Source organism: Chiloscyllium plagiosum, unplaced genomic scaffold (assembly GCF_037043375.1).
Source record: "Chiloscyllium plagiosum isolate Xiang-an unplaced genomic scaffold, Cpla_swu_hap1 HiC_scaffold_30, whole genome shotgun sequence".
In the NCBI taxonomy this organism is placed as follows: Eukaryota; Metazoa; Chordata; class Chondrichthyes; order Orectolobiformes; family Hemiscylliidae; genus Chiloscyllium; species Chiloscyllium plagiosum.
This window is the reverse complement of record NW_028270168.1, coordinates 27,157,885-27,183,968: the sequence shown is the minus strand read 5'-3', so window position 1 is coordinate 27,183,968 and position 26,084 is coordinate 27,157,885. Positions and strand designations below refer to the sequence as shown.

The 26,084-nt window shown below is 41.3% G+C and overlaps 1 protein-coding gene across 1 annotated transcript in view; it reads left to right on the top strand.

The window, feature by feature from the left end:
- The window catches only part of clic4 (CLIC family member 4), a 139,948-nt gene that overhangs the window by 91,594 nt on the left and 22,270 nt on the right, over positions 1 to 26,084 (top strand). Inside the window, exon 4 of the mRNA XM_043717655.2 lies at positions 24,016 to 24,122. Within this exon, the coding sequence (XP_043573590.1) occupies positions 24,016 to 24,122 (107 nt within the window). The remainder of the gene's footprint in view (positions 1 to 24,015; positions 24,123 to 26,084) is intronic.

The following is a 26,084-nucleotide window of genomic DNA, read 5'->3' as shown; positions in this document are numbered from 1 at the left end:
GTACAACAGAGTTAAAGTAGTCAGTATAAGACAGAAAGTACTTTTAGACCATCAAATTATTTTGATTCGTGCATGGGATGTTGGCCTCACTGGCTGGACTAGCATTTATTGTTCTTCCCTAGGTGCCCTTGAGAAAAGGTGATGAACTCTCCTTTTGAACCATGGTAGTCCATTTGGTGCAGGTACACCCACAGTGCTGTTAGGGATGGAGTTCCAGTCCAAGATTGATTGCATGCGCTGTTCATGCATTGGTAGATCAATCAAGGAAGCCACTTACCTTGCACAGGAATAACACTAGCAAGAATTAAGAAGCAGTAACTCTTAGCAGCCAGGTATATGAAAAGAAGACAGCAAAAGAACTTCAGTTAGCCAGAATTATGACATGATATTCCAGAGTGAACAGGCTGGTCCATGGTCTTTATTGAACATTACTGTTTGGTGCTTAATGTTATGAAGTGAACAAACACATTGACATTTGTGTGAATGTACTCCTGTTTGGAATGATCTTGTAGCGAGTCAGAACTGAAAGACTTTTATGATGATTCAATTCAATCTATAATTATAATTAAGTAAAATAATACATAGTAATAAGAGGAGGAGTAGATCACTCTGCCCTTTGAGTCTGCTCCACCATTCATTATGATTATGGCTGATCATCCAACTCAATTGCCTGTTTCTGCTTTTCCCCTATATCCTTTGCTGCCTTTAGCCCTAAGCGCTATATCCTCTTGAAATCAAACAATGTTTTGGCCTCAACTACTTTCTTGAATAATGATTTCCGTAGCCTCACCGCTCTCTGGATGATGAAATTTCTCCTCATCTCAGTTATTAGTAGTTTACCCTGTATGCTTAGACTATGACCCCTGACTCTGGCCTCCCCCACTTGTATCTATGTTGTCAATATTAAAATTTTATACATTACTATGAGATCCCCCCTTTTATACTTTGGAACACTAGGGAATATAATCCTGATTCAACCTCTTCTCACATATCTGCCCCACCATTCCAGGAATCAGTCAGCACCTTTGCTGCTTTCCCTCAAGCAAGAACATCTTTCATCAGAAAAGGAGACTAAAACTGCATACAACATTCGAGGTGTGGTCTCACCAAGGCCCTGTATCCCTGCTCCTATACTCATATCATCTCGCTATGAACACCAACATGCCGTATGTTTTCTTCACCACTTGCTGCACCTGCATGCTTCATTTCAGTGACTACTGTACTAAGGACATCCAGGTCCTGGTACACATTCCTCCCTTTCCATTTATAGCCATTCTGGTAATAATCTGCCTTCCTTTTTCCTAACAAAGTGGATAATATCACATTTATCCACATTATATTGTATCTGCTAGCCTGTCCAAATTGCACTGAAGGATCTCTGCAGCCCCCTCTGAGCTTATTCTCACACCCAGTTTTGCAAATTTGGAGATGTTACATTTTGCCATTGTCTTTCCGCCATCATCCCTTGAAGTAGCGTTCCCCAATCATTCAGACTCAATTTGCGCCTCAGGCAATCTTTATTTCCTCTATTAAGACTCAGGAGCTTAAGTGCAGAATCAACCCCATCACTCTCCATCTTGATGAAGAATTCTACCATATTATGGTCACTCATTCCTAAGGGGCCTTACACAACTAGATTATCAGTTTATTCCTTTATCTTTGCATAACACCAGTCTGGGATAGCCACTTCTCACATTGATTCTTCAAAGTATTAGTCCAGAAAACCATTGCCAATACACTCCAGAAATTCCTCTTCTACAGCATTGTTACCAATTTGATTTACCCAATCCATATGCAGGTTGAAGTCACCCATAATTACAGGCATTCCTTTATTGTTTGCAGCTCTAATATCTGTTTAATGCTATTCCCAACATTACCCCTACAGTGACTAACTTTCTCCAGGACTTACAGGACAAGAAGCCTCACACAGGGATACCAGGCATAGGAACTTTTCCCAGCCTTGAGGTTAAGCACAGACCCTTTTGTGGCCTCTTTGGCCTAGTTTCACACAAAGGCAGTGGCTTTGTTAATGAAGGCAGTTGAGTTAACGCAAGCAAACAGAATTTCACAGTAGCACTGCAGTACTTTCTGAAGTAGATGAAAGAACCTGCCTGATTGGAGGCCTGCTATGGTCTATTTATATTTTGTAGCACAATGCTAATTTTATGATGCCAGAAAGCTGTTTGACAGTGTGTATATTGTAGTTGCTTTACATAGATCATGTGATGTCTGTACTTATTATGATTAGTTTAAAATCCTCCTCCTTTTGCTGTAAATTCAAGACAGTTTTTCGCTCCTTAATGAAGTGCGGTAAACTCTGGCAATTCCAGGAAATGCTGGCACAGTTCAAACGAAAGCTGTTTTCACCAGCTGGGAGCAGAGAAGGGTCAGAGGTGAACCAGTGATGTGGCAATTTCCTGAGATGGGAGTCATATCTCTCCATTCCTTCATCTGAACTAACAGTAACATTATGTCATAGGCAGTCAGAGCTTGTCTGGTTATTTCATATCTTGAAAAGTGGTTATAACTATCAGTGATGTAAAAATCTGACTAGATTGAGATGTGAGTTAACTTTTGATACTTGACATAGTTCTAAGAACTGGTTTAGCACTTCTAAAGGTAAAATAATACAAGATCATTCGGGGGGAAAATCAGACCTGTTTTGAGTTCATTTGAAAATATGAATAATGAAGTTTGAATCTGTGTAGCATTATAGGAAAAATTCATTATTATGTTTAAATTGGCAGACGTGCTCAAGAGGAATAAGGCAGAGCTGTGCTAGAAAATCTTCACAGTTTTGTCTGAAACATGCAAACCAATTTCTGTAATAGAACTTCAGTTTTACTCAGCCTCAAAATATCTGTAATACATAAATGCTTAATGATACACTATACAGAATCTATTTTCACCTGACAAAAACCAGCAACAAAATCTTGCTAGCTGTCCTTTTTGAAATTCAAAATTAGCTCTATCAAAGGATGTTTCAGAATAATCTTTCTTCCACAGTTTTGCTTAGAATTTTGGGATCTTTCCTATTATGTTGGTTATTTTAAAACTTGAAAAGCTTGTGAGCAAACATTCTTAAAAATGGGCAGCGTGAGCACTCAGATCATACAACTATAATAACAGGGTTGAGGTGCTTGTGTTCCCTTCTTACATTGTCTTTGTTAGTTTTTGTATGGGGATTTTATAGTCAATATTTCTTCTCTGTTGCAGCCTTTCTTAATTAGACGCAAGTGCACATAACTCGCTCTGATTGATCTGTACAATTAACATCCACAGACAATCATAGAAACAGTCCCTACAGAACTGCCCATTTATTTCCCTGTCATTTTTGCACACCACTATTCATCTTCCAAATGTCTCTCTGTGACAGCAACAAAATGTTGGAAGGCAACTGCAACCCTGCCCTGTTAAGTGCCTGGCAATGAAATACTACACTGCAGCTACTGTAGCTGATTGTCTCTGTCTCTATCTCTGGTTTCACATTACTTTAGGATGGGTTTCTTGCTCCTTGATGTGAAAGGAAAATTGAACAATATTGAAACACAGTCACAGTATAGAGCATGGGTTAAATGCAGTGCTGAACTGTCCTCTCAATCAGCCTCAACTCCACTCCTACAACAGGATGAGATTTCTGAATAGTATGGTATGCACTCTGTGAGTGAGATTATACAGTTAGTGCCAATTAGCTCTTGCATGCAGTTTGTTTTCTGCTGTATGGTGTCTGGATGATAGTTTTACAAGCTCATTTTCACACTTAACAACAAAGGAAATTATAACCTCATTTTCTTGCTTTCAATTTGAACCTAGAGTCCTGAGGGTAAAAAGCACAGCAAAACAGATTGTTGCCACCAGTACTGCATTTTCTTTTCAGAAGGGTTAACAGATAACGATATCTTTTGACCTAGCAGACAGTGATTTGAAAATGGACATTCAATTTTTAAAATTTCCTTAATATGTTGAATCCTTATATCAGTGTTCTATCAGGGATATTGACTAAGCTTCTTAGCCTTGTCTCCTGGTTGCTGGTGTTTGTAGATGGGCTGTGTGCACTAAAACTCTGGTTGAATGGCAACATTGTGATATTCTCAATGACCTGCAGTTTATCTGACCTCTACAATACAGCACATGAAAGCCCCAAATTATACTTGTCTTTAAGGAAGCTTCAGCCATGATGAAGCCAGTACTCAGTTTGCTGCAGTTTGTCCTTCTTAATCAATCAGCTTGTCTTTGCTGGGCTACCTGCAATCAATGTTGTTCTAGGATTTGACAGTAGACTTAAAACTTCACTCAGTTACTAGCCTCTTCAGTAATGGGGAGCCTTTGAACAACAACCAGCTGGTGTTTGGCTTTTCCAACTGCTGTTTTGTAATCCCATCAGCAATCTGTTTCCTTTTAGTAATGGGAAGGGATTTACAGTGATAAATAACAGTTGTATTTTGTTACGGCTAGCCCCTCCATCCAGGTAAGGTTCCCCAATTCATTACGGATCTGGATGATATACCCAAAATTCTTGTGCTTCCGGATGGGAAGGGCTCCCTTTCTTTACCCACCAATTCCCTTGGTTGATTGCAGCAAGGCTGAATTAATAGAACCCTTTTGGATACCTTTTTCCAGTTCCCAAATTAATTTACATTTCAAAATGAGCCAATTTACTCAAGCTTTCTTGTGTTAAATAAAAAGTGAATTTTATTAGTTACTGAACAGGAAAAGAAGTAATAATGCAACTCACGCGTGCACAGATTAGAAGTGAGAAGCGAGCCCTGAAAAGAGTACAAGTTAAGATGTACGGATCAGTCACTGGATTGCTAATGAAGAATAGATAGTGAAAGGTTGAAACTGTTACACTGGAGGATGCTGGTAACTTGGTCATTGGTAGCTGAATAGTCGATTTTGAGATTCTTGGCTTTCCAGGTTAGCTGAAATGCTTTTGCCTTGTTTCCCTTTTGTCCATGACTGGCTGATTGACCGACTTTTGACACTCAAGGTGATTGTTTTTTCTTTCTATCTGGAGTGCGGGAGTGTCTAGTGGGTGTTCTCAAGCTTCAATATTAACAACACACTGGTCCTTATTAGCATATCAGCACATTCATATACACAAGCCAGGCTTTGCAGTTGTTTCAATTTTTCTATTTTCTTGAGGTGCTGGTGTTAGACTGGGGTTGACAAAGTCACAAGTCACACAACACCAGGTTACAGTCCAACAAGTTTCTTTGAAACCACAAGCTATTAGAGCATAACCCCTTTGTCAAATGCTTCAAAAGCTTGTGATTTCAACTAAGTCTGCTGGACTATAATCTGGTGTTGTGTGACTCCTGACTTCTATTTTCTGGGAAAGGTAAAGCACAAACATGTCTTTCGACTCATGTCCGTTGTCTGGAATACAACCCACAGAAGATATTTTCCTATTAAGATGAGGTAATGAGATTTCCTTGCACTTCTGTGTTTTGAAGTCTCTATCTTTTGAAGCTTCTTTGATACAATACAAGGTATGACATTATGAGGTTCACAAAGAGAATTTTTCAGCGCTCTGCAAATTCCTTCATAGAAATTACATTATCAGTCAGGCTTGGATGTCAGCCTTTTTTTGAGAAAGACATGCCTTGTCTAAAAGTTCAATGTATCCACAAGCAATTTTGGGTTCTAATCTATCATTGTGACAATTTATAAATCATTTGACTATATTAAACATGCAATTAATACCAGAGCTCATCTTTTGATGTGAATCAATTGTTGTCATATAGGAGATATTACTTAAGTAGGAATGATAGGATGGAATTCCTTTCTATTGATGAACTCTGCTGCAGTACGTTATGGTCCTCTCAGCACAACAGGATGCAGTTAATGGTGCCTTGCACCAACATTCTGTCTAAGTGTCATGCTCCAAGGTTCCTTTGATGTTTCGTGCATGCCAACCAGTGTGATCAGTGTGTTATGTGTTGACTTGGAATTAAAAGTAAAATCATCTCTGAACACTTCAAGATTTTGATCCATAGCCACATTACCATAATGAGATCCATTCCCATTTTATTATAAGGAGAGATTTAAAAACTATATATAAACAAACTGACCCACACACATTCATTCCGCCAGCCTTGAACAATTTGCTTTTTGATTCTAAGTAGGTGTCTCTAAGTTCTGTCTATGACATCTTGAAACACAGTAAATTTCCTGGCGAAATGAGTGATTTGGTGTCTTTGAAGGAAGAAGCTCCAGTCAAATAACCTGGTGTTCCGTGCATTTAACATTCCCACAAAAGTCAAGGGTTATGATCAGTAACGACAGTGGTCTCTCTGTACATGTCTTGGACATGTTTCAAGAGCGAGTAAGCAACAGTCAGTAATAAACTACGGCTTTCTTTTTCTCAACTGTGGAATATGCTTTCTGATGTCTGTTTAGTTTTTGAGGAAGGACCCTGATTGGCCCCTCTATTTTGGATTCACCTTCAGGAAGGAGAAAGCTTCCTCCCCGATATCACTCATATCGCGACGTCCGTTTTAAATATTTGGTTAAAGTTTGGAGCTGTAGATATTGAAGTGGCATTCCACTTTTTAAAAGTTGCCTAGTATTTCTCAGTCTACCTGTGACTCTCTTCTGTAACGGGTCTGTCAGTAGCATTGCTACTATACTGATGTTTGGCACAAAACGTTCATACATTCCTCGGAGGAGCCTTTTAATTTCCCATTTTGTTGTAGGAACGGGGAACTGTGCTGTTTATCCTTGACCACTAAATTGATCACTTGGGCCTTAACAAACTTGCTTTTTGCAAGATGGCTCATCAGGTCAGCTGATTGCATTTTTTTGCAACAGGGTTCCCAATTGCTCTAAGTACTTTTCTCAAGTGTTGCTGTACACTAGGACATTGTCTAAGCACACTTTGCAATTAGATAACCCTGCCACTATCTGGTTCAGCAACCCTTGAAACATGGTTGAGACATTTCAGTGTCCCTTTGGCTGTGGATATAACCTATCTGGCTTCAAAATGGTGGATATTTTATTTGTGTGGGCCGTCAAGAGAAACTGTCAGTATTGCTTGATTAAATCTATCTTGATAATGTAGGCTGCTACCCCTTCCCAGTTTATGCAGTCTCCCAGTTGGGGTTTCAGATAGTAAAAGGCTGTGGTCACTGCATTTTCAGTAGTCAATGCAAAGCCTTGTGGAGCCAACAGGCCTGGGCACAAATCACAACTGAAGACCTCTAGCTCTGTTGCCATGCTGGATCAGTTTGTGATCCGGTATGTATTTAACTTCCTCCAGAATCTGAGATCACCTTATGGAGGGGCCTCTCCCACATCTACACCATGTCGATCTGTGTGGTTCATCTAGAGTGGTTCATTCTGGCTTGCCTCTGTATGAGCTGTTGACTGCAGTAAGTGGTTTAACTAAATCTGCTCACTTTTCTGCACCGAGGTGGGTATTTAAGGAGTATAAATTTGTTGCTATTTCTGTATTAATTAACCAGATTGTAGAGGGGTCAATGAGGGCCTTCCCTACATTTTTCCCCAAGTTCATTTCTACCGCTACCCTCATCTTCCAGGTTAGTGGCAATGTTAGCTGCTTGACCTTTCACGGTACAGGCATTGCTTTATTATATTGGCAAGCCAAAGCCTTTGAATTTTTCATAGCCTGGGGTCTTTGTCTGATAACTCACTTCCCCACGTATCTAGACTACTCACTGGATGGGGCCTTTATGGATTCACCTGATATAGGTAGGAGCACTAACATGTAGTCTTCTGGCTGAAAGGTTTGGACTTTGGCATGTCTGGCTCCCTTTTGTTTCATCACTGAGAGAATTCCAAGTGTTCTTAGGCCACTTCGCAGACTCACAAGACTGCCCTTGGAACTCTGCTACATTGTATCACATGAAGATTCCATGCTCTGGTTCCAAAATCCTTTCTGGGAGTTGTAGAGGGGCTTTTGCACATGGCGCCCATAAACTATTTCAAACGGATTAACAGAGTAGAACCGGTAAACTCTTTGGGTTCCCTGGTGGTGAACAGTAGGAAATCTAATTCTTTATCCCAGATATGGGGGTACTGCTGGCTATAGGACCTGATCTTTGTTTTTATGGTTTGGTGGTATCATTCTTGTTCCCCCATACGAGCAGGTGAGATGCTGAAAACTTCCGTTGGGTTACACCCAGGGTGCTTAATACATCCGTTCAAATTTGGATTCTGAGCCAACCCCCTTGTGATTGCTTCTTTTTAAATATCTCCCCTGGATGTGAGTTTGCGCACTGAGCTGGAAGGTTCAATTTCAGACATTTCATCACCATACCAGGTAACAGTCTCAGTGAGCCTCCACTGATTTGAAGTATTCTTGACACTTTACAAATATGGCTTCCCACAGGACTCTGTTAGGTTGTTATTGAATTTACATTGCAGTTTTTGTTTAACTGAGGTGACCCTCTTTATTTTGTTAAAAAACTTTGTGCATGTTTTTGGAAATATAAGTAAAAATGCTGATAATGCTCTGGGATTCTGACCTGTCATTATTACTCGATATTTTGAAAGGTGGCTTTCTCTGGTCTCACTTTTTTAGTGCTTCCTAGTACAATTTGAATGTAATAGTTTCCACCTATGGTAGGTGAATCATACACTTCAAGTTGTTGTAGGGATCTGACTTCTATTTTTAAATTGTCTTCATTCCAATCATAAATTATTCTAAAAATTCCCACTTGTGTTCTAATTAGTTTCTCTGAAGAGCAAGTAGTGCTTTTGCAGAGATTAATTACTGTTGAATGATATTGCAAACATCAGGCTGAATAGCTAGGTTAGCTAACCTTAGTAGTTCATGGGCAGTAAATGTTCCGAACTGTAAATGTGCTGTTTAAGCAACTTGGACAGAAGATGAAAAGTCAAGGTTGAATCCCTAGTCTATGCGAAGTAAGCTGACAGCAGCTGAGCTGGGAGTAAATGCTACAAATGCAATGAGATAAGTCCTGTCCACAGGAAAGTGGACATATCTGGGCAAAAGAACAAAAGTAGGAGACCTTCTAAAAAGACTCAACGTGAGATTGAAGCAGTTATTGTTCTAAATTGGGTAAGATTCTAATTCTCAAAAAGGAAAACAGCCATGGATGACTAAACAGGGAAGTAGCATCATAAAGTTAAAAGAAAAAGCAACACAAGTAGCCATGATTCTGGCAAATTATAAAAAAGATTCAAAGAGTAGAAAATGGTAACAAAACATAGTAAGAACAATAGAAAGTAGTAGGAATGGGATATCAAAATAACCACAATTTTTCTTCTAGTTACATTAGGAAAAGGTTAGATGCAATCTAGATCATTTAAAAACTAATAACTGCAATATTATCAATAAAAAAGGAAATAAAATGACTTAATAATAATAGAACGATCCTAATCAATCTAATGCTGAATCAGTGACAGGGATTTCCCAAAATTAACATAAACAGTATAATGAAGTAAATAATGACACCAAGCAGTGACATATTCCCAGGATCAGATGGTTTCAATCCAAAGGTTTTAAATGAATTGATGAGAATATTGCAGATGTCCTAATTAAAAATGTTCAAAGCTTTTTAGCTTCCAGGAACATTTTGTCGGATTGTTGCCAGTCACTCTGCCATTTAAGAAAGGTGAGAGATGAAAAACCAATAAATGACAAAATAGTTGGCCAGATGTCTACTGTCAGGGTGTTATTGAACTCAAGTTAAGTTTTGATTAGTTGAACACCTTGAAAATATTCTGCAGCAACAGGTATTTGTGAAGGGCAGGTTGAACTTGACAAACTTTGCTAATCATTTCTTCAACATATTAGTTGCGGACAGAAGAATGCCTTTGCATGTTATTTATATGGACTTAAAGTAAGTGTTTGATAAAATCATCTTAAGTGACTGTGAAATACATTACTGTCCTCTCAGTTTCTCATTACTTTGTCTCTAAATAGCTCTTAAAAATGTGTTGCTGGAAAAGTGCAGCAGGTCAGCGGGTTATGCCCGAAATGTCGATTCTCCTGTTCCTTTGATGCTGCCTGACCTGCTGCGCTTTTCCAGAAACACATTTTTAAGCTCTGATCTCCAGCATCTGCAGTCCTCACTTTCTCTAAATAGCTCTCTCAATATTTCTCTTATTTTCCTATTACACCATGTATTTGTATATTCTTTCTTTCCCTTTTAATTTTGGGTGTCTGTTTTTGGTGCTTTCTCTATTCTACTGATTTCTGAACCCTCTTTGCCGTGGCATTCCTCCAGTAATTCTGGTTTTTAACAGTTTCCCTGTAATCGTTGACAGCACTGTACCCTATCATTGTACACAGTGCTTACATCTTCATTCTGGAAATCCTTAAACAGTTGCTAGAAATTGCTGTTCAGTGTTTTGGGCCTCTATGTAGCGAATTGTAGATATATGAAAAAAATGGCCATTGTAGTGAGTGAAGTATTTAAATTTAGAGGAAAACAAAAGGAGTGGGAAGGGATTAATGATAAGTAGGTAAGTGGCTTAGTGTTGCTGCTAGGCCCAGATTGATTCTTTGGGAACATAGGTTCAAATCCAATAATGGTAGCTGATTAATAACCAATCTGGAATTTAAAGCTAATCTCAGTAATTGTTGTAAAAACCTAACTGGTTCATCTACAGGTGATCCAGAGCTATATGGTGAACTCTGAGTTGACCTCTGAAATGTTCTAGACAGCCTGAGAGTTCATGGACAATCAGGGACAGTTGACAAATGTCAGTGATACCACTAGCCAGTGATACACGATGAATAAAATGTAACCCTCTGAAACTTGATCAAGAGGCAGTGAAAATGCTAAGTTATGAACAGATCCAAGTGACAATAAATAAGCTTCCCTATCAGTTACCTACTCAGAATTAGTTTTCAACCAATTTAGAGTCCTAGAGTCATAGAGATGTACAGCACAGAAACAGATCCTTTGATCCAACTAGTCCTTCCTGACCAGATATCCCAACCTAATCTTGGCCAAATTTGGCCCATATCCCTCTAAATCTTTCCTATCTAGATGCCTTTTAAATGTTGCAATTGTACCAGCCTCTACCAGATCCTCTGGCAGGTCATTCCATACATGTACTACCCCCTGCGTGAAAAGGTTACTCCTTAGGTCCCTTTTATATTTTTTCCCTCCACCCTAAACCTGTACCCTCTAGTTCTGGACTCCTCCCCCCACCCCAAGGAAAATACTTTGTCTATTTACCCTATCCGTACCCCTCATGATTTTATTATCCTCTGAGGTCACTCCTCAGCCTTCAATGCTCCAGGGAAAACAGCCCCAGCCTATTCAACCTCTCCCTATAGCTCCAATCCTCCAACCCTGGCAACATCTTGTAAATCTTTTCTGAACCCTTTCAAGTTTCACAACATCCTTCCGATAGGAAGGAGACCAGAATTGCACACAATATTCCAAGAGTGGCCTCGTGCATTTTCCAAAGAATCATTTCTCATGAGATCAGATCAAATGGACAATAAAGTGATCTCTCCCGATGAAACAAAGCAACAGATCTCCCAATCTGTTATAATGATGAGCGTCTATGTGCACTTACAAATATTCAAAATATAACCATATCAGAAGTTAGAGATTCTAGAGACCTTGAAGGATGAACTTACCTCTCACACCATAATCTCTCCAGCCCTTTTTTTAATGACCTGAGAAAAGAACATGCAGGTCAGAAGTGAAAAATAAAGGTTGTTATTGATTTGACCCACTGACAACACAAAGAGTTGCAAGTGAGCATAATTCATATGACTTTTCTATTTTGATGTTTAAAATTGTTTTTGTAACATATTTTGACTTTCTAAATCACATAATTCAGTTTTATTTTCTTTTGGGGTGGGAAGGAGGACAGTCGGAGGATAGAACAAACCTAAACCTTACTGCCTCATCGAGTCAGAGCTTTTATTTCACTTCATTCATGAGATTTGGAGGTCAGATTGCCTGGAATCTGCCAAAACTTGATCTGCATTACCACTAATAATTGTTTGGATTGTATGTTCTCAATTGGCCCTTTGTGAACTATACTCACCACAGGGTTGGGTTTCATACCAGTGCTAATAAAGTAAAAATAGACAAACTAACGCCAGTATTTAATGAAAGTCAACTTGTGACTCAAGTATTTCCACTGGAACCCCAGTGCTCCTCCTTTTGCTTTCCACAAGGCCTCCATCACTACATCTCACATCACCCCATTCTATTTCCTCCTACTTCCATTTATTAAAAATAAACTCCCAAAATATATTTATAGCAAGTCTGTATGCATACTGTTAAAAACACACCCATGGGAGTTCAACAAAGCAAGACCTTATTGTGCTGGAACTTTGAGCACTGTTTATGCATTTGTATTTTAAAATGTGAATTAATATTTAGTCTTGCACTGTTGTGCAGTTTTCAATCTGGTGGGAATTTATACACAGTGTACATAACTGGCAAATGCAATGTGAGGATAACAAACTCAAACAAATATGTCAAATGGGATTTCACAATGACCTGAAGACCTGCAATAGATGTATTGTAGTTAACACCTATTCGAAGGTACAACTGATGAAAGAAAGATTGGAGGCAAGACTCAGTAAAAAGTAATCGAATTGTTGAGTTTGAGGTTGTGATGAATATTTTATTAGCCTAGTGGTTTCATATTGTTCCAAGTGGTTTGTTAACATGTGAAATGAGTACAACCCTGAATACAATACCTATAAACTTGCATCAAACCAAGTGAATTGCTGCATGAGTTTTTAAATCTGCAGCCTGTGAAGGTGTAACACCTGCCCTCACTATGCAAGGCCCCAGACACACCTTTCAGGTGAAGTAGTGATTTACCTACATTTTTCTTCCTCTAGTCTACTATATTCGCTGCTTACAATGTGTCTCCTCTACATTGGGTAGGGGAAGTCCAGACTGGATGACCGCTTTACAGGACATCTACGTTCTGTCAGCAAAAATGATGCTGACCTTCCTATTGCCTGCCACTTCAACATACAACCATGTTCGCTGGCCAACATCTCTGTCTTAGGCTTGCTGCAGTGCTCCAGTGAAGCTGAGTGCACACTGGAAGAACAGCACCTCATTTTCTCCTTGGGAACACTGCAACGATCTGGACTCCATATTGAGTTCAACAACTTTAGGGCCTGAACACATTTTCCCATGTCCTTACCCCAACCCCCACATACTAGGTCTTGTTTATCACATGGGCTGTGACCACAAACAACCCATTGTCAACCACTAATGGTCCCCATTAGAGGCTATTCATTCTTCCAGGCTGACCTTTGCTCATTCCTTTGTCTGCCCAACTGCTGTGTTCTCTCTCTCTCTCTTTCTCTCTCTCTCTCTCTCTCTCTTTCTCTCTCTCTCTTTCTCGCTCTCTCTTTCTCTTTCTCTCTCTCTCTTTTCATCTCCACCTATTGCTTACACTCCCCACCCCCATGCCATCTTCAGTATACAGTGTATACCAACCTGTTCTGAAGAAAGGTCACTGGACCTGAAAGATTAACTTTGCTTTCTGTCCACAGATGCTGTCTGGCCTGCTGAGATTTTCCAGCAATTTCTGTTTTGATTGTAATCATTTTTCTGTGGCAGGTCCAATTGTGTTTTCCACCATCGACTTTCTCCACAATTTCAGGATTCAACTCAAGGCCACATGATTTACTGGGTGTAGAAGGTTACAACACCTTCAGTGCCTACTTACCTCTGAAAGACTGTGTATATGGCCACCAGGTGAAGGGAGTTTACTCTGATTTTGTACCCTCTGGACACCATTTTGTCATCCAGGTCCCATTCTGTAAAAAAAAAATTTAAATAGTTCAGCTTTTCCTCAGGGAAAAGACTGCTACCTTAGCTTGAAGCTTGTCTTCCCACCCCATGGGAACCACCTGTACCCTTCTGACAGTCAGTATGCCTGGTCTCTCAACACATAAATCTTCAGTAATATGCCAAGATATTGACAAAGCAGGCTTCTCGATGTCAGAAGGCATATGAGAGTTTTGCCCAATGGTACCAAACAATCCCAGAATTGTTGGGGATCTGCCCTAACTGTGTCTTAGCCTTTTTCCGGTGTGTTTTATTGGACTCAGCAGAAAGTAAGCGATGTGGACTGGAATTATTTCTTGTTAATCCAGTGCTTTCTATACAAATAACTGAGTTAATTGCAAAAGGAGACAAGAATAGAAAGGGTACAAATTTGAAATCAACCAAGAAACCTGGAAATAATTGTCCTCAACATCCACCAGAATATGATCCAGAATAAGTCATTTATTAAAAATCAAGATATTAGCTGCCTCTGGAGATTATATTTGTGGCTTTGCAAACATGCTGATAATTCAGTCTTCTGGTAATTCAGTCAGTTTTTGATTTACTTTCAAGGGTTAGTTGAATAGAGTCAGTACACCGTTGAAGGCAACTGATGGACGTGTTGTTTGACGCTGTCTACCATTTGTTAGGACATGTAGCTGACAAGCTTGGCACATCACACTGGCACTGAAATTGAAACATCACATGACTTAATTGTGTGGCAGACACAATATCTTCTTGGGTTTGGCAGCAACATTATATAAATGGAGAATACAACTTGTGATGTTACTCCATAGTAGCGCTGTGAAATAGCTCACAATGAGCTTGAATTTACTTTTGAAATTGAGCAGCCAAAGGAGCCCCCTTTCCTTCTGTGCCAGTTGAGAAATCAGCCTCCAACACTTCCTCTGGCAACTCATTCCATACATGCACCACCCGCTGCATGAAAAAAGTAGCCCCTTAGGTCCCTTTTATATCTTTCCCCTCTCACCCTAAACCTATGCCCTCTAGTTCTGTACTCCCGTACTCCAGGCAAAAGACCTTGTCTATTTACTCTATCCATGCCCCTCATGATTTTATAAACCTCTATGAGGTCACCCCTCAGCCTTAGATGCTCCAGGGAAAACAGCCCCAGCCTATTCAACCTCTCCCTATAGCTCAAATCCTCCAACCCTGGTAACATCCTTGTAAATCTTATCTGAACCCTTTCAAGTTTCACAACATCGTTCTAATAGGAAGGAGACCAAAATTGCACACAATATTCCAAGAATGGCCTAACCAATGTCCTGTACAGCCGCAACATGACCTCCCAACTCTTGTACTCAATACTCTGACCAATAAAGAAAAGCATACCAAACACCTTCTTTACTATCCTATCTATCTGCAACTTTACTTTCAAGGAGCTGTGAACCTGCACTCCAAGGTCTCTTTGTTCAACAACACTCCCTAGGACTTTACCATTAATTGTATAAGTCCTGCTAAGATTTGCTTTTCCAAAATGCAGCACCTCGCATTTATCTAAATTAAACTCCATCTGCCACTCTTTAGCTGATTGGCCCATCTGATCAAGATCCCTTTGTAATCTGAGGTCACCTTCTTCGCTGTTCACTACACTTCCAATTTTGGTGTCATCTACAACATTACTAACTATACCTCCTATGTTCATATTCATATCATTTATATAAATGACGAAAAGTAGTGGACCCAGGCACTCCACTGGTCACAGGCCTCCAGTCTGAAAAACAAACTTCCATCAACGCCCTCTGTCTTCTACCTTCAAGGCAATTCTGTATCCAAATGGTGAGTTCTCCCTGTATTCCATGAGATCTAACCTTGCTAATCAGTCTCCCATGGGGAACTTGGTCAAACACCTTATTGAAGTCCATATAGATCACGTCCACTGCTCTGCCCTCATCAATCCTCTTTGTTACTTCTTCAAAAACCTCAATCAAGTTCATGAGACATGATTTCCCAGGCACAAAGCCATGTTGACAATCCCTAATCATTCCTTGCCTTTGTAAATACATGTACATCCTGTCCCTCAGGATTCCCTCCAACAACTTGCCCATCACCGATGTCAGGTTCACTGGTCTATAGTTCCCAGACTTGTCCTTACCCCCTTTCTTAAACAGTGGCACCATGTTAACCAACCTCCAGTCTTCCAGCACCTAACCTGTGACTATCGATGATACAAATATCTCAGCAAGGGGCCCAGCAATCACTTCCCTCACTTCCCACAGAGTTCTACGGTGCACCTGATCAGGTCCTGGGGATTTATCCACCTTTGTGTTTCAAGACTTCCAGCACTTCCTCCTTTGTAATATGGACATTTTTCAAGATGTCACCATCTATTTCCGCACATTCTATATCTTCCATGTCCTTCCCCATAGTAAACACTGATGCAAAATACTCATTTAGTATCTCCCCCATCTCCTGTGGCTCCACACAAATGCTGCCTTGCTGATCTTTGAGGGGCCCTATTCTCTCCCGAGTTACCCTTTTGTCCTTAATGCATTTGGAAAAACCCTTTGGATTCTCTTTAACTTGATTTGCCAAAGCTATCCCATGTCCCCTTTTTGCCCTCCTGATTTCCCTCTTAAGTATACTTCTACTGCCTTTATTCTTTTCGAAGGATTCATTCGATCTATCCTGTCAATACCTGACATATGCTTCCTTCCTTTTTTTAACCAAACCCTCAATTTCTTTTGTCATCCAGCATTCCCTATACCTACCAGCCTTTCCTTTCACCTTAACAGAAATATACTGTCTCTGGACTCTCATAATCTCATTTCTGAAGGATTCCCATTTTCCAGCCATTCCTTTACCTGCGAACATCTGCCCCCAATCAGCTTTTGAAAGTTCTTGCCTAATACCATCAAAATTAGCCTTCTTCCAAGTTAGAATTTCAACTGTTAGATCTGGTTTATCCTTTTCCATCACTATTTTAAAACTAATAGAATTATGGCCGCTGGCCCCAAAGTGCTCCTGCACTGACACCTCGGTCACCTGCCCTGACATGACTGAAAGTAAGCCTCCATGAGCAGTGGATGTGCAATTTGGATCTTGTCCCCATTTCTTTCCTCCTGAAAATTGTGAAGATCCTGTTTGGAGGAAAGACTTCTGGATTCTGGCCTCTGCCATTGTTTATACAACAGCAGGAAGCTCTCTATTATTGGTAAAGATCAGGTCTATGTTTACAACTGGGACAGAGAATGAGTTTAGAAGGATGAGAGGGAATCTCATTGAAACTTACAAGATATTGCGAGGCCTGGATAGAGTGGACATGGAGAAGATGTTTTCATTAGTAGGAGAGACCTGAGGATACAGCCTCAGAATGATGGGACAACCATTTAGAACTAAGATGGGGAGGATTTTTTTTTGCCACAGGGTGATGAATATGTGGAACTCATTGTTGTAGAAGGCTATGGAGGCCAAGTCATTGAATTTTATTTAAGACAGAGATAGATACGTTCTTGATAAATAAGGGGACCATGTTATGGGAAAAGGCAGGAAAATTGGTTGAGAAACAGCAGCCATGATTGAACAGCAGAGCAGACTTGGGGCAAATGGCCTAATTCAGCACCTACATCTTATAATCTTATGGGTGAACCCTGTTTGGAGAAGCAGACTCTGAGATAATTAACCTCAGAGAAATATGATTCTTGATTAAGCATGTGTGAAAGTGTTCTGAATGAATGGTAAATTTTGCAGCACTGGAGTAGCTCAGCGTTGGATCTCTAATTAGTCAGCAGGAGCTGAGTTTTACTTCACATGCAGCTGCCATGTAGACATTCTAATCTAGTAAAATGTTTGGCAATATTTGAATTTGGATAATCAGATATTAATGCAGGAAATGCTACGCATGCGTTGTCACATTGCAGTGAAATGTCCTCAGTGTAGCTAAAACACTGAATACTGAATAGTTTTAAAAATAAATATACTTGAACTCGAAATCTATTTGGATATATAATAACATAGGCTTAGTTAGGTAGAGATTATTGAATGGCATGTGCACAATGGTTCCTGACTACTAGTTCAATGAGATGTACCATTATTAGGGATACAGACATGATCAAGCTTAAATATTTTACAGTATGAGATTAAACAGGGCAACTGAAGATGTACTTCATTTTCATATGAGGTTGTTGGGGTATGTACTGGGAGCTGATAATTTTAAGCCTTGAGCTGAGGGTAGCCTGGTGCTAATTAGAACTGCTCATCTAATTTTCTTTCTGAAATGAAAAGCACAACAGTAGTTTCCTGTTATTTTCCAAAATGGAGGATTTATGTCTTGAAGCAGTAACTGCTTCAGGCCAGTCTATTTAAGGTTTTGAACTGTTTGTCCCCTTCTGTTTCTTTCTCTTTCAAATTAATGGCTTGTTCAAGATGAGAGACATTTTTCAATGGTGAGGATTATGTTGCTGCAAATGGAAACTCTTGTAATATTAATATTGGGAAAGCTGTAGTATGCAGAGCTGTCAGCAGCAGATGTTGTTTGTACTGTCAGAATGAGTAATGTGCTACAATAATCCTCCTGTGAAAAAAAAATAGTCAGCACTTTAGAGGAAGCTTGAAGTGCTGTTTCTAATTGTATCCATTCAAGAAAGGGAAAAGAGATATTTTAAATGAAGAAACAAAATAGTGTATGTCTCTGCTGTGACATAGGCTGCTTGGATGTGTTAAATCATGGAATTGCTGGGGTTTTTTTGTCAATCTTCTTCAAATCAGGAGTGGGAAACCTTTTTTTCACTCAAACCTGGTGACATTGTTCATTGTAATTTACTCCCTGAGATCTGTCTGCTGACATTACACAGTCTGGAGGATTGAGCCTGCTTGGGTTAAATGGCTCTGCATTTTCCAGGATGAATTTATGAAGCTACTTTGAGAACACAGTCAAAGACTTCAGTAAGGTTACACATCCCCAAAAACTGGGCAATTGCGAAACAGAAATCTGCAAAACATTTCATGGAGCATGCCATATGTAGCCCTTGATACAATTTATGTTTTAAGCAATTAAGTTCAGCAGCTCAATAGAAATGAAATTACTGACTGTTCGGGAAATACCTGACACAAATATAAGAGACATTATATCATCTTAGGGCTGTAAAATCTCATGTCTATGCTGTGTTCTAAAAGGAAAATTGCTTCCAGAATATGCTGTTAATAATTCTTCGGACTGGTCTTTGGTCTTTATTGAATTTGCTGTTATGTCACCTATGGAAGCTACAGGATGATTGTTGTGGAAAATGTAGAGTAACGTATTAGTGTAGTAGTTAAGAAAGAGAGAAAAGACAGCTTGTATCCTGCATCAAACCTTGCAAGTGCTTCACCTAACCTAACTGTTTCACTAATGTTGGCAAAGGTATGTTGGCTCATCTCTAGGAGAATTCCCTATTCATCATCTTTTACTGCCAACTGAGAGGCAGATGGGGCCTTGGTTAAATTTATAATCTGAAAGACAGTACACCTTACAGTGCAACACACCTTCAAAACTGCAGTGGATTGTCTGTGTAAACTTGAATTCTCGGCCTTTTCACTCAAAGTGGGGATTGCTACCAATGGAGAAACAGCAGATTTAGCTAAATCTGCTGTTTCTCCATTGGTAGCAATCCCCACTTTGAGTGAAAAGGCCGAGAATTCAAGTTTACACAGACAATCCACTGCAGTTTTGAAGGTGTGTTGCACTGTAAGGTGTACTGTCTTTCAGATTATAAATTTAACCAAGGCCCCATCTGCCTCTCAGTTGGCAGTAAAAGATGATGAATAGGGAATTCTCCTAGAGATGAGCCAACATACCTTTGCCAACATTAGTGAAACAGTTTTATCTGATCATTGTAACATTGCTGTTTCTGGGTCCATGCTGTGCAGCAAATTGTCAACTGCCTTTGTGACATTACAACAGTGATTGCATTTCAAAAGTCTCTTAGATAGTAACATGCCTAGGGAATCTCATGGTTGTGTAGGTGCTATGCAACTGGAAGTCTCAATTGCACCCCTCCTCCCCCATTTTTTACATCCCACATCTGAATTGCTGTTGATTTGATTTAAAAAAAACTAATAATTTAATATGACATAATTGATTGGGGTTGAGTTTTGTGGAAACTGGAGGATTAAGACATTAGTATAGTAGTTTGAGTAGCTTCTGTCTTGAGGGAAGATTGATGATGGTTTTTAATCTGGCTGATGTTGCAGTTATACAGCAGATGGTGGCCTGCAGCCAGTACTTGCTGTGTATGCCTGTTCCCAAGTGCTCAGAGACCGGAGCATGATATTGTATACAGTACTAATAAAAAGTTTCAAAATGACGTCAATAAAGTTTGCCTTGCACTTATACTAACCCAGTGTTATTCAAATAAAAGGAAGGTTAAGTAGCCATAGCCTTACCAGACCATAGGGCTGCTCTTTTTTTTAATTTCAAAAATATACTTTATTCATAAAATAATTTGATGGTCTGTACAGTTGGTCATGCCATACATATGTAAACATGTACATACAGAGATCAGAATTTATCATTTTTATACAGGTCTGTACATTTTTCAATCATATGCCCATATAATTAGCTGAGGCGTCAGCAGAGCCCAAATGACTGCATGGGCCCCCTGTTCTTCGTTAGGCAGGCAGACTTTACACAGTGGTCTTTCCCCACCGCGCCTTGGCGGCAGCTGCCCCAAGCTTCAGCGCGTCCCTCAACACGTAGTCCTGGACCTTGGAATGTGCCAGTCTGCAGCACTCAGTTGGGGTCAACTCCTTCAGCTGGAAGATCAGCAGGTTTTGGACCACCCAGAGAGCGTCCTTCACCGAGTTGATGATCCTCCAGGCACAGTTGATGTTCGTCTCGGTGTGCGTCCCGGGGAACAGGCCATAGAGCACGGAGTCCCGCGTCACGGCGCTGCTCGGGACGAACCTCGACAAACACCACTGCATTCCTCTCCAGGCTTCCTCTGCTTAGGCACATTCCAGAAGGAGGTGTGTGACAGTCTCGCCCCCCCCCCCCGCAGCCGCTTCGAGGGCAGTGTGCAGTGCGGCTGAGAGTCTGGGCGTGCCTAAAGGATCTTACAGGCAGAGCCCTTCTCACCACCAACCAAGCCATGTTTTGGTGCTTGTTGGAAAGTTCTGGCGATGAGGCATTCTGCCAAATGGCTTTGACAGTCTGCTCAGGGAACCGCTCGATAGGATCCTTTTCCCGAAGGGTCTCAAGGACACTACGTGCTGACCACTTCCTGATGGACTTGTGGTCAAAGGTGTTTTTCTTCATAAACTTCTCCACGAAGGACAGGTGATACGGAACGGTCCAACTACTCGGAGCGTTCCGCGGCAGCGAGGCCAGGCCCATCCTTCGCAACACCGGGGACAGGTAGAACCTCAGTACGTAGTGACACTTGGTGTTTGCGTACCGGGGATCCGCGCACAGCTTGATGCAGCCACACACAAAGGTGGCCATCAGGGTGAGGGTGGCATTGGGTGTATTTTTTCCCCCGTTGCCCAGATCTTTGTACAGCGAGTCCCTTCGGACCCGGTCCATCTTTGAACTCCATATAAACTGGAAGATGGCATGGGTGACTGCAGCGGCACAGGTTCTGGGAATAGGCCAGACCTGTGCCACGTATAATAGCAATGACAGTGCCTCACACCTGATGACCAGGTTTTTTCCCGCGATGGAGAGCGACCGTAGCGTCCATCTGCCCAGTTTCTGCCTCACTTTGCTGATACGCTCCTCCCAAGACTTGGCGCACACCCCAGCCCCCCCGAATCAAATACCCAGCACCTTCAGGTGGTCGGTCCTGACCGTGAAGGGGATCGAGGATTGGTCGGCCCAGTTCCCAAAGAGCATGGCCTTGCTCTTGCCTCGGTTTATCTTGGCCCCCGAGGCCCGTTCGAACTGGTCACATATGCGCATGAGTCTGCACACTGACAGCGGATCTGAGCAGAAAACGGCGACGTCATCCATGTACAGGGAGGCCTTAACCTGCAGGGCCCCGCTGCCAGGAATAGTCACCCCTCTCAGGCTTGCATCCTTCCTGATGGACTCGGCAAATGGTTCTATGCAGCACACAAACAAGGCAGGAGAGAGAGGGCAGCCCTGCCTGACTCCAGATCTGACTGGGAAGCTATCTGATTCCCACCCATTGATTGAGACTGCACTGACAATGTTGGTGTAGAGCAGTCTGATCCAATTGCAGATTCCCTCCCCAAAGCCCATTTTGGAGAGAACATCTCTCATATACCTGTGTGATATCCTGTCAAAGGCTTTCTCCTGGTCCAGGCTAATCAGGCAGGTGTCCAACCCCCTGTCTTGCACGTAGGCGATCGTATCCCTGAGGAGCGCGAGACTCTCAGCGATCTTCCTGCCCGGCACAGCACAGGTTTGGTCAGGGTGAATCACCGACCCCAGAGCAGACCTGACCCGGTTGGCGATTACCTTTGACAGAATTTTGTAATCCGCATTCAACAGTGAGATTGGTCTCCAATTTTTGAGTTCCTCCCTCTCCTCCTTCCGCTTGTAGATGAGGGTGATGATGCCTTTCCTCATGGATTCACTCATGGTACCTGCCCGAAGCATACTGACATACCCCTCCAGCAGGTCCTGGCCAATCAAGTCCCACAGAGCGGAATAGAGCTCGATCGGTAAGCCGTCGCTTCCGGGAGTTTTATTCTTTTCGAAGGACTCGAGGGCCTTGGTCAGCTTGTCCAGAGATAGCAGCTGGTCCAGCCTCTCCCGTGTTCTGTCGTCTAAGACCTCCGTGATAGAGGACAGGAACGACTGGGAGGCCGCGCTGTCGGTCAGCTTCGCGTCATACAGACTGGCATAGAAGGATTTACTGATCCTCATGACGTCAGCCTGAGATGACGTTAGCAAGCCATCTTCTTCTTTCAGGCTGCTGAGCACAGAGCTCTCTTTGTGTACCTTCTGGAAAAAGAAACGTGAGCACGTCTCATCCTGCTCCACCAGGCGGACCCTGGACTGGAAGATTATCTTGGAGGCCTCCGAAGCAAAGAGCGAGGCTTGCTGGTCTTTCACCTCCTTGAGGTCCTCCGTGACATCCACCCCCATCGTCTGCAGCAGGAGCAGGTCCTGCATACTTCCCTGGAGCTGGGACAGTTTTCCCCGCCTCTCTCTCGCCTCCTGAACACCTTTGAGGATGAAGAACCTCTTGATGTTCCCTTTTACTGTTTCCCACCAGTCCGCTGGAGACTCAAAGAGGGGCTTCACGGTTCTCCAACCTACGTAGTCCCTCTGAGCTCCTCAATGTTTCCCAGGGTCAACAGCTTTGTGTTCAGCTTCCACGTTCCCTTACCAGCCCGCTGCTCATCCTGTAGGTGACAGTCGGCCAGCAGGAGGCAGTGGTAAGAGAACACTGGCTTGACGTCGGTGGATCTGACCGAGAGGGCTGCTCTTTTATTAGATAGAGACAACTGGTTGTGCTTTAACTTGAGAGTCACCACGCCTCAGGGAAGGGAGAGGTTGAAAAGGAAAGTCCTTTACAGTAACATCAGCTGCTGCAGGAATTGAGCCCACACTGTTGTATCACTCAGCATCAGTTAGCTCCGTTGGCTGGATGGCTGGTTTATTGCAATCAGTACTAAACTAAAATTATCTCCCATTTTATGTGAGAGTTCTGTTTGCTGCAATGCAGATTTATGCTAATGTCCTGGTAGCACATTGGGAAGCTACCTGTAGAGCGTCCTCACTATTAACATTCAAGAATAGCACAGCATTGCTAGAAGTGGCACAATGTTAATGAATTTCTTTCTCGTTGTCTTCATTGTGCTCATAGTTCATGTATACTTATATATTGTCTCTGCCCTGGCTTTCCTTCATTTTTCATTTTAAACCTGCTATGACCCACATGCTATTCTGTGCAGCCAATTTATATTTCTTCCCTGTATCATGCACCAAAATTGTTCTCAATGTCACCTCTCTGGCTAATTTCTGGTTGTCTTACTAATTGCAATGGGGCCAAATGATGTGCAGAAAAGAGTTTTTTTTTAAATTACTCTTAAGACTAAGCTAAATAGTCCTGATGTGTTCTCGTGGTAACAGCGCCATGATCTAATTCCAGGCAACATGCCTCTAGAAATTCAAGACGTGTTCCAGTTGATGTCTAGTTAGGAAGTAGGCTCATGGAACCATTAATGTTAAAGCAGCAATAATTATGAAATAGATTGAATTCATTTTGGAACATTGCAATGATGTTGCAGTTGCCATTGTTACATTTTGTTTGGATTTCTCACTTATTGTATCTTTTATTCCCAGGTACATGAAGCTTGGCACAAAGCACCCAGAGTCCAACACAGCTGGGAATGATATCTTTGCAAAGTTCTCAGCCTACATCAAGAACTCTAAGCCAGAAGCTAATGAAGGTGAGCAGCACATTTAATTTTATTCTTGGAGAGTTACATTCTTAGAGAAGCTTCTCTCCATTTTGGAGTGTCTGCCAACAGGCAGTGCTCATGTATTTTGGTTATAGATTATATTCTTCCATTTTAAGGGTGTGGATTCATGATTTCTTTGTGTTTAGCAAGATATCAGGCAAGCAGTGATAGAATACATTGAGAAACCAAGATATTGGGCTAGGGCTCCATTGCAGGACAACACTAAGTTTAAAAACAGTTAAAGAGAAGTTGGGTAACTCAGGAAACTAACTGACCCAGAAGTGTGCTTCTAAAAGCATTTCATTTGTGCTAGAGATAACAACATGGAAGTCTGGAATTCAACATACTGGAGATTCTGAGAAAGTATACGTTAGAATAAGATGTGTGTGAATGAGGATGATACTTAGCCATGGAAAAGCCTGCACAGAGAACATTTTAATGTGGGTTGCATCTAGCACAAAGCACACAGTCCTGCCTGACCAAGAAACTTTCCTGCTTGTCAAAGGCATCTTGGATGGATGTACAGATTGAATATCTATTTGTAAGGCTGTGTTCACCTCTGTGACCAACAAGACCTGAGGTAGGACTTGAACCTGAAATGGTTGGGCCACAGGTGGGACACTACCACTGTGACACAAGACCACCTCTGGCAAGAATGTAGGACATGTACCAAACCCTCCTCTCCCATTGAATTAAACACTTCCACCACCAATGATGCCATTTCAGACAGCTTTGGAATTCTGCCTGTTAACTCTATTTCTCTCCACAGCTTGACCTACTGAGCATTTCCAGCCTTTTTTGCTTCAGTCATTCTTGTATATTATCCAGAAATGTGAGTTTTACTAAGAAAAGGTGTCCATAAATGGAAGTAAAGGGATTGTGTATTAATATGTCTTGCATGTGTGGCAGAGGGACAAATATGCTTACAATAATTTGCCGAAACAAATATTCTTAGCTTGGCTAGCTCAAAACCACCAAGCTTTAGCTTTCCAACGCCTGCATTGTCCTCCTCTCCTTTACTTGAGTGGTTCGATCCTTATTCAGCAAGACCTGGACAACATTTGGGATTGGACTGATAGAGGCAAGTAATATTTATGCCATACAAACGTCACGCAAAAGCCATGTCCAACAAGAGAGAGTCTAACTATCTGCGCTTGACATTCACTGACATTCCCATCAATGGATTCTCCATCAGTAGCGTTCTGGGTGAGCTAAGTTTAAAAAACTAAGTCTCAGGATGACATTGACAGATTTACCAAGAATTTTTTTCTGTAAAACGACTAAAAAGAAATTCTTGAACTCTAATAAATTTCATTCAAAATATAGTGCAAAATGCACATACCCATACCCTGTGCCCTCATCAGAATCTATTAGCTCCTTGTTGAGAAGGGAATTGATCTAAAGATCCTAATGGAATTGAAAACAGAATATGTTGGAAACATTCAGCAGATCTGACAGCTTTAGAACAGTGAGAATTGTAAACCATGGAACCTGTAAAACAAAATAACCAAGTGGACTGAGTGAGTGCCACATTGAAAATTGCTAACAAGATTTCACGTTTGTAGTTTATACTTTAACTCAAATGAAAACCAGTTGAAAGTAAGCAGGAGTTAACAGGCAAATGATACCTCAATAAAAAGGTAATTGCATTTTAAATAGTCAATACCTTTAAATTACCACAAGCATTTACGTCAGTGCCTGCAGTCATCTGACACCACATGTACAGTTTTAAAGTTCTGTAACTCAGCCTCTGCTACATAGGACCTCTTAATTTCTCACTCAACTGATTCACCACTGAAGTTTCATGCCCACCAACTGTTAATCTGGTGTATGGCAAAGATTTATCCTCTTCTCCATATGTTGTCATTTGTAATGTCATCTGAAAACTGATGTCACCCAGCTCTATCTTACCCCCATCCTCTTGATACTTCCATAGCTGCTAAATTACTA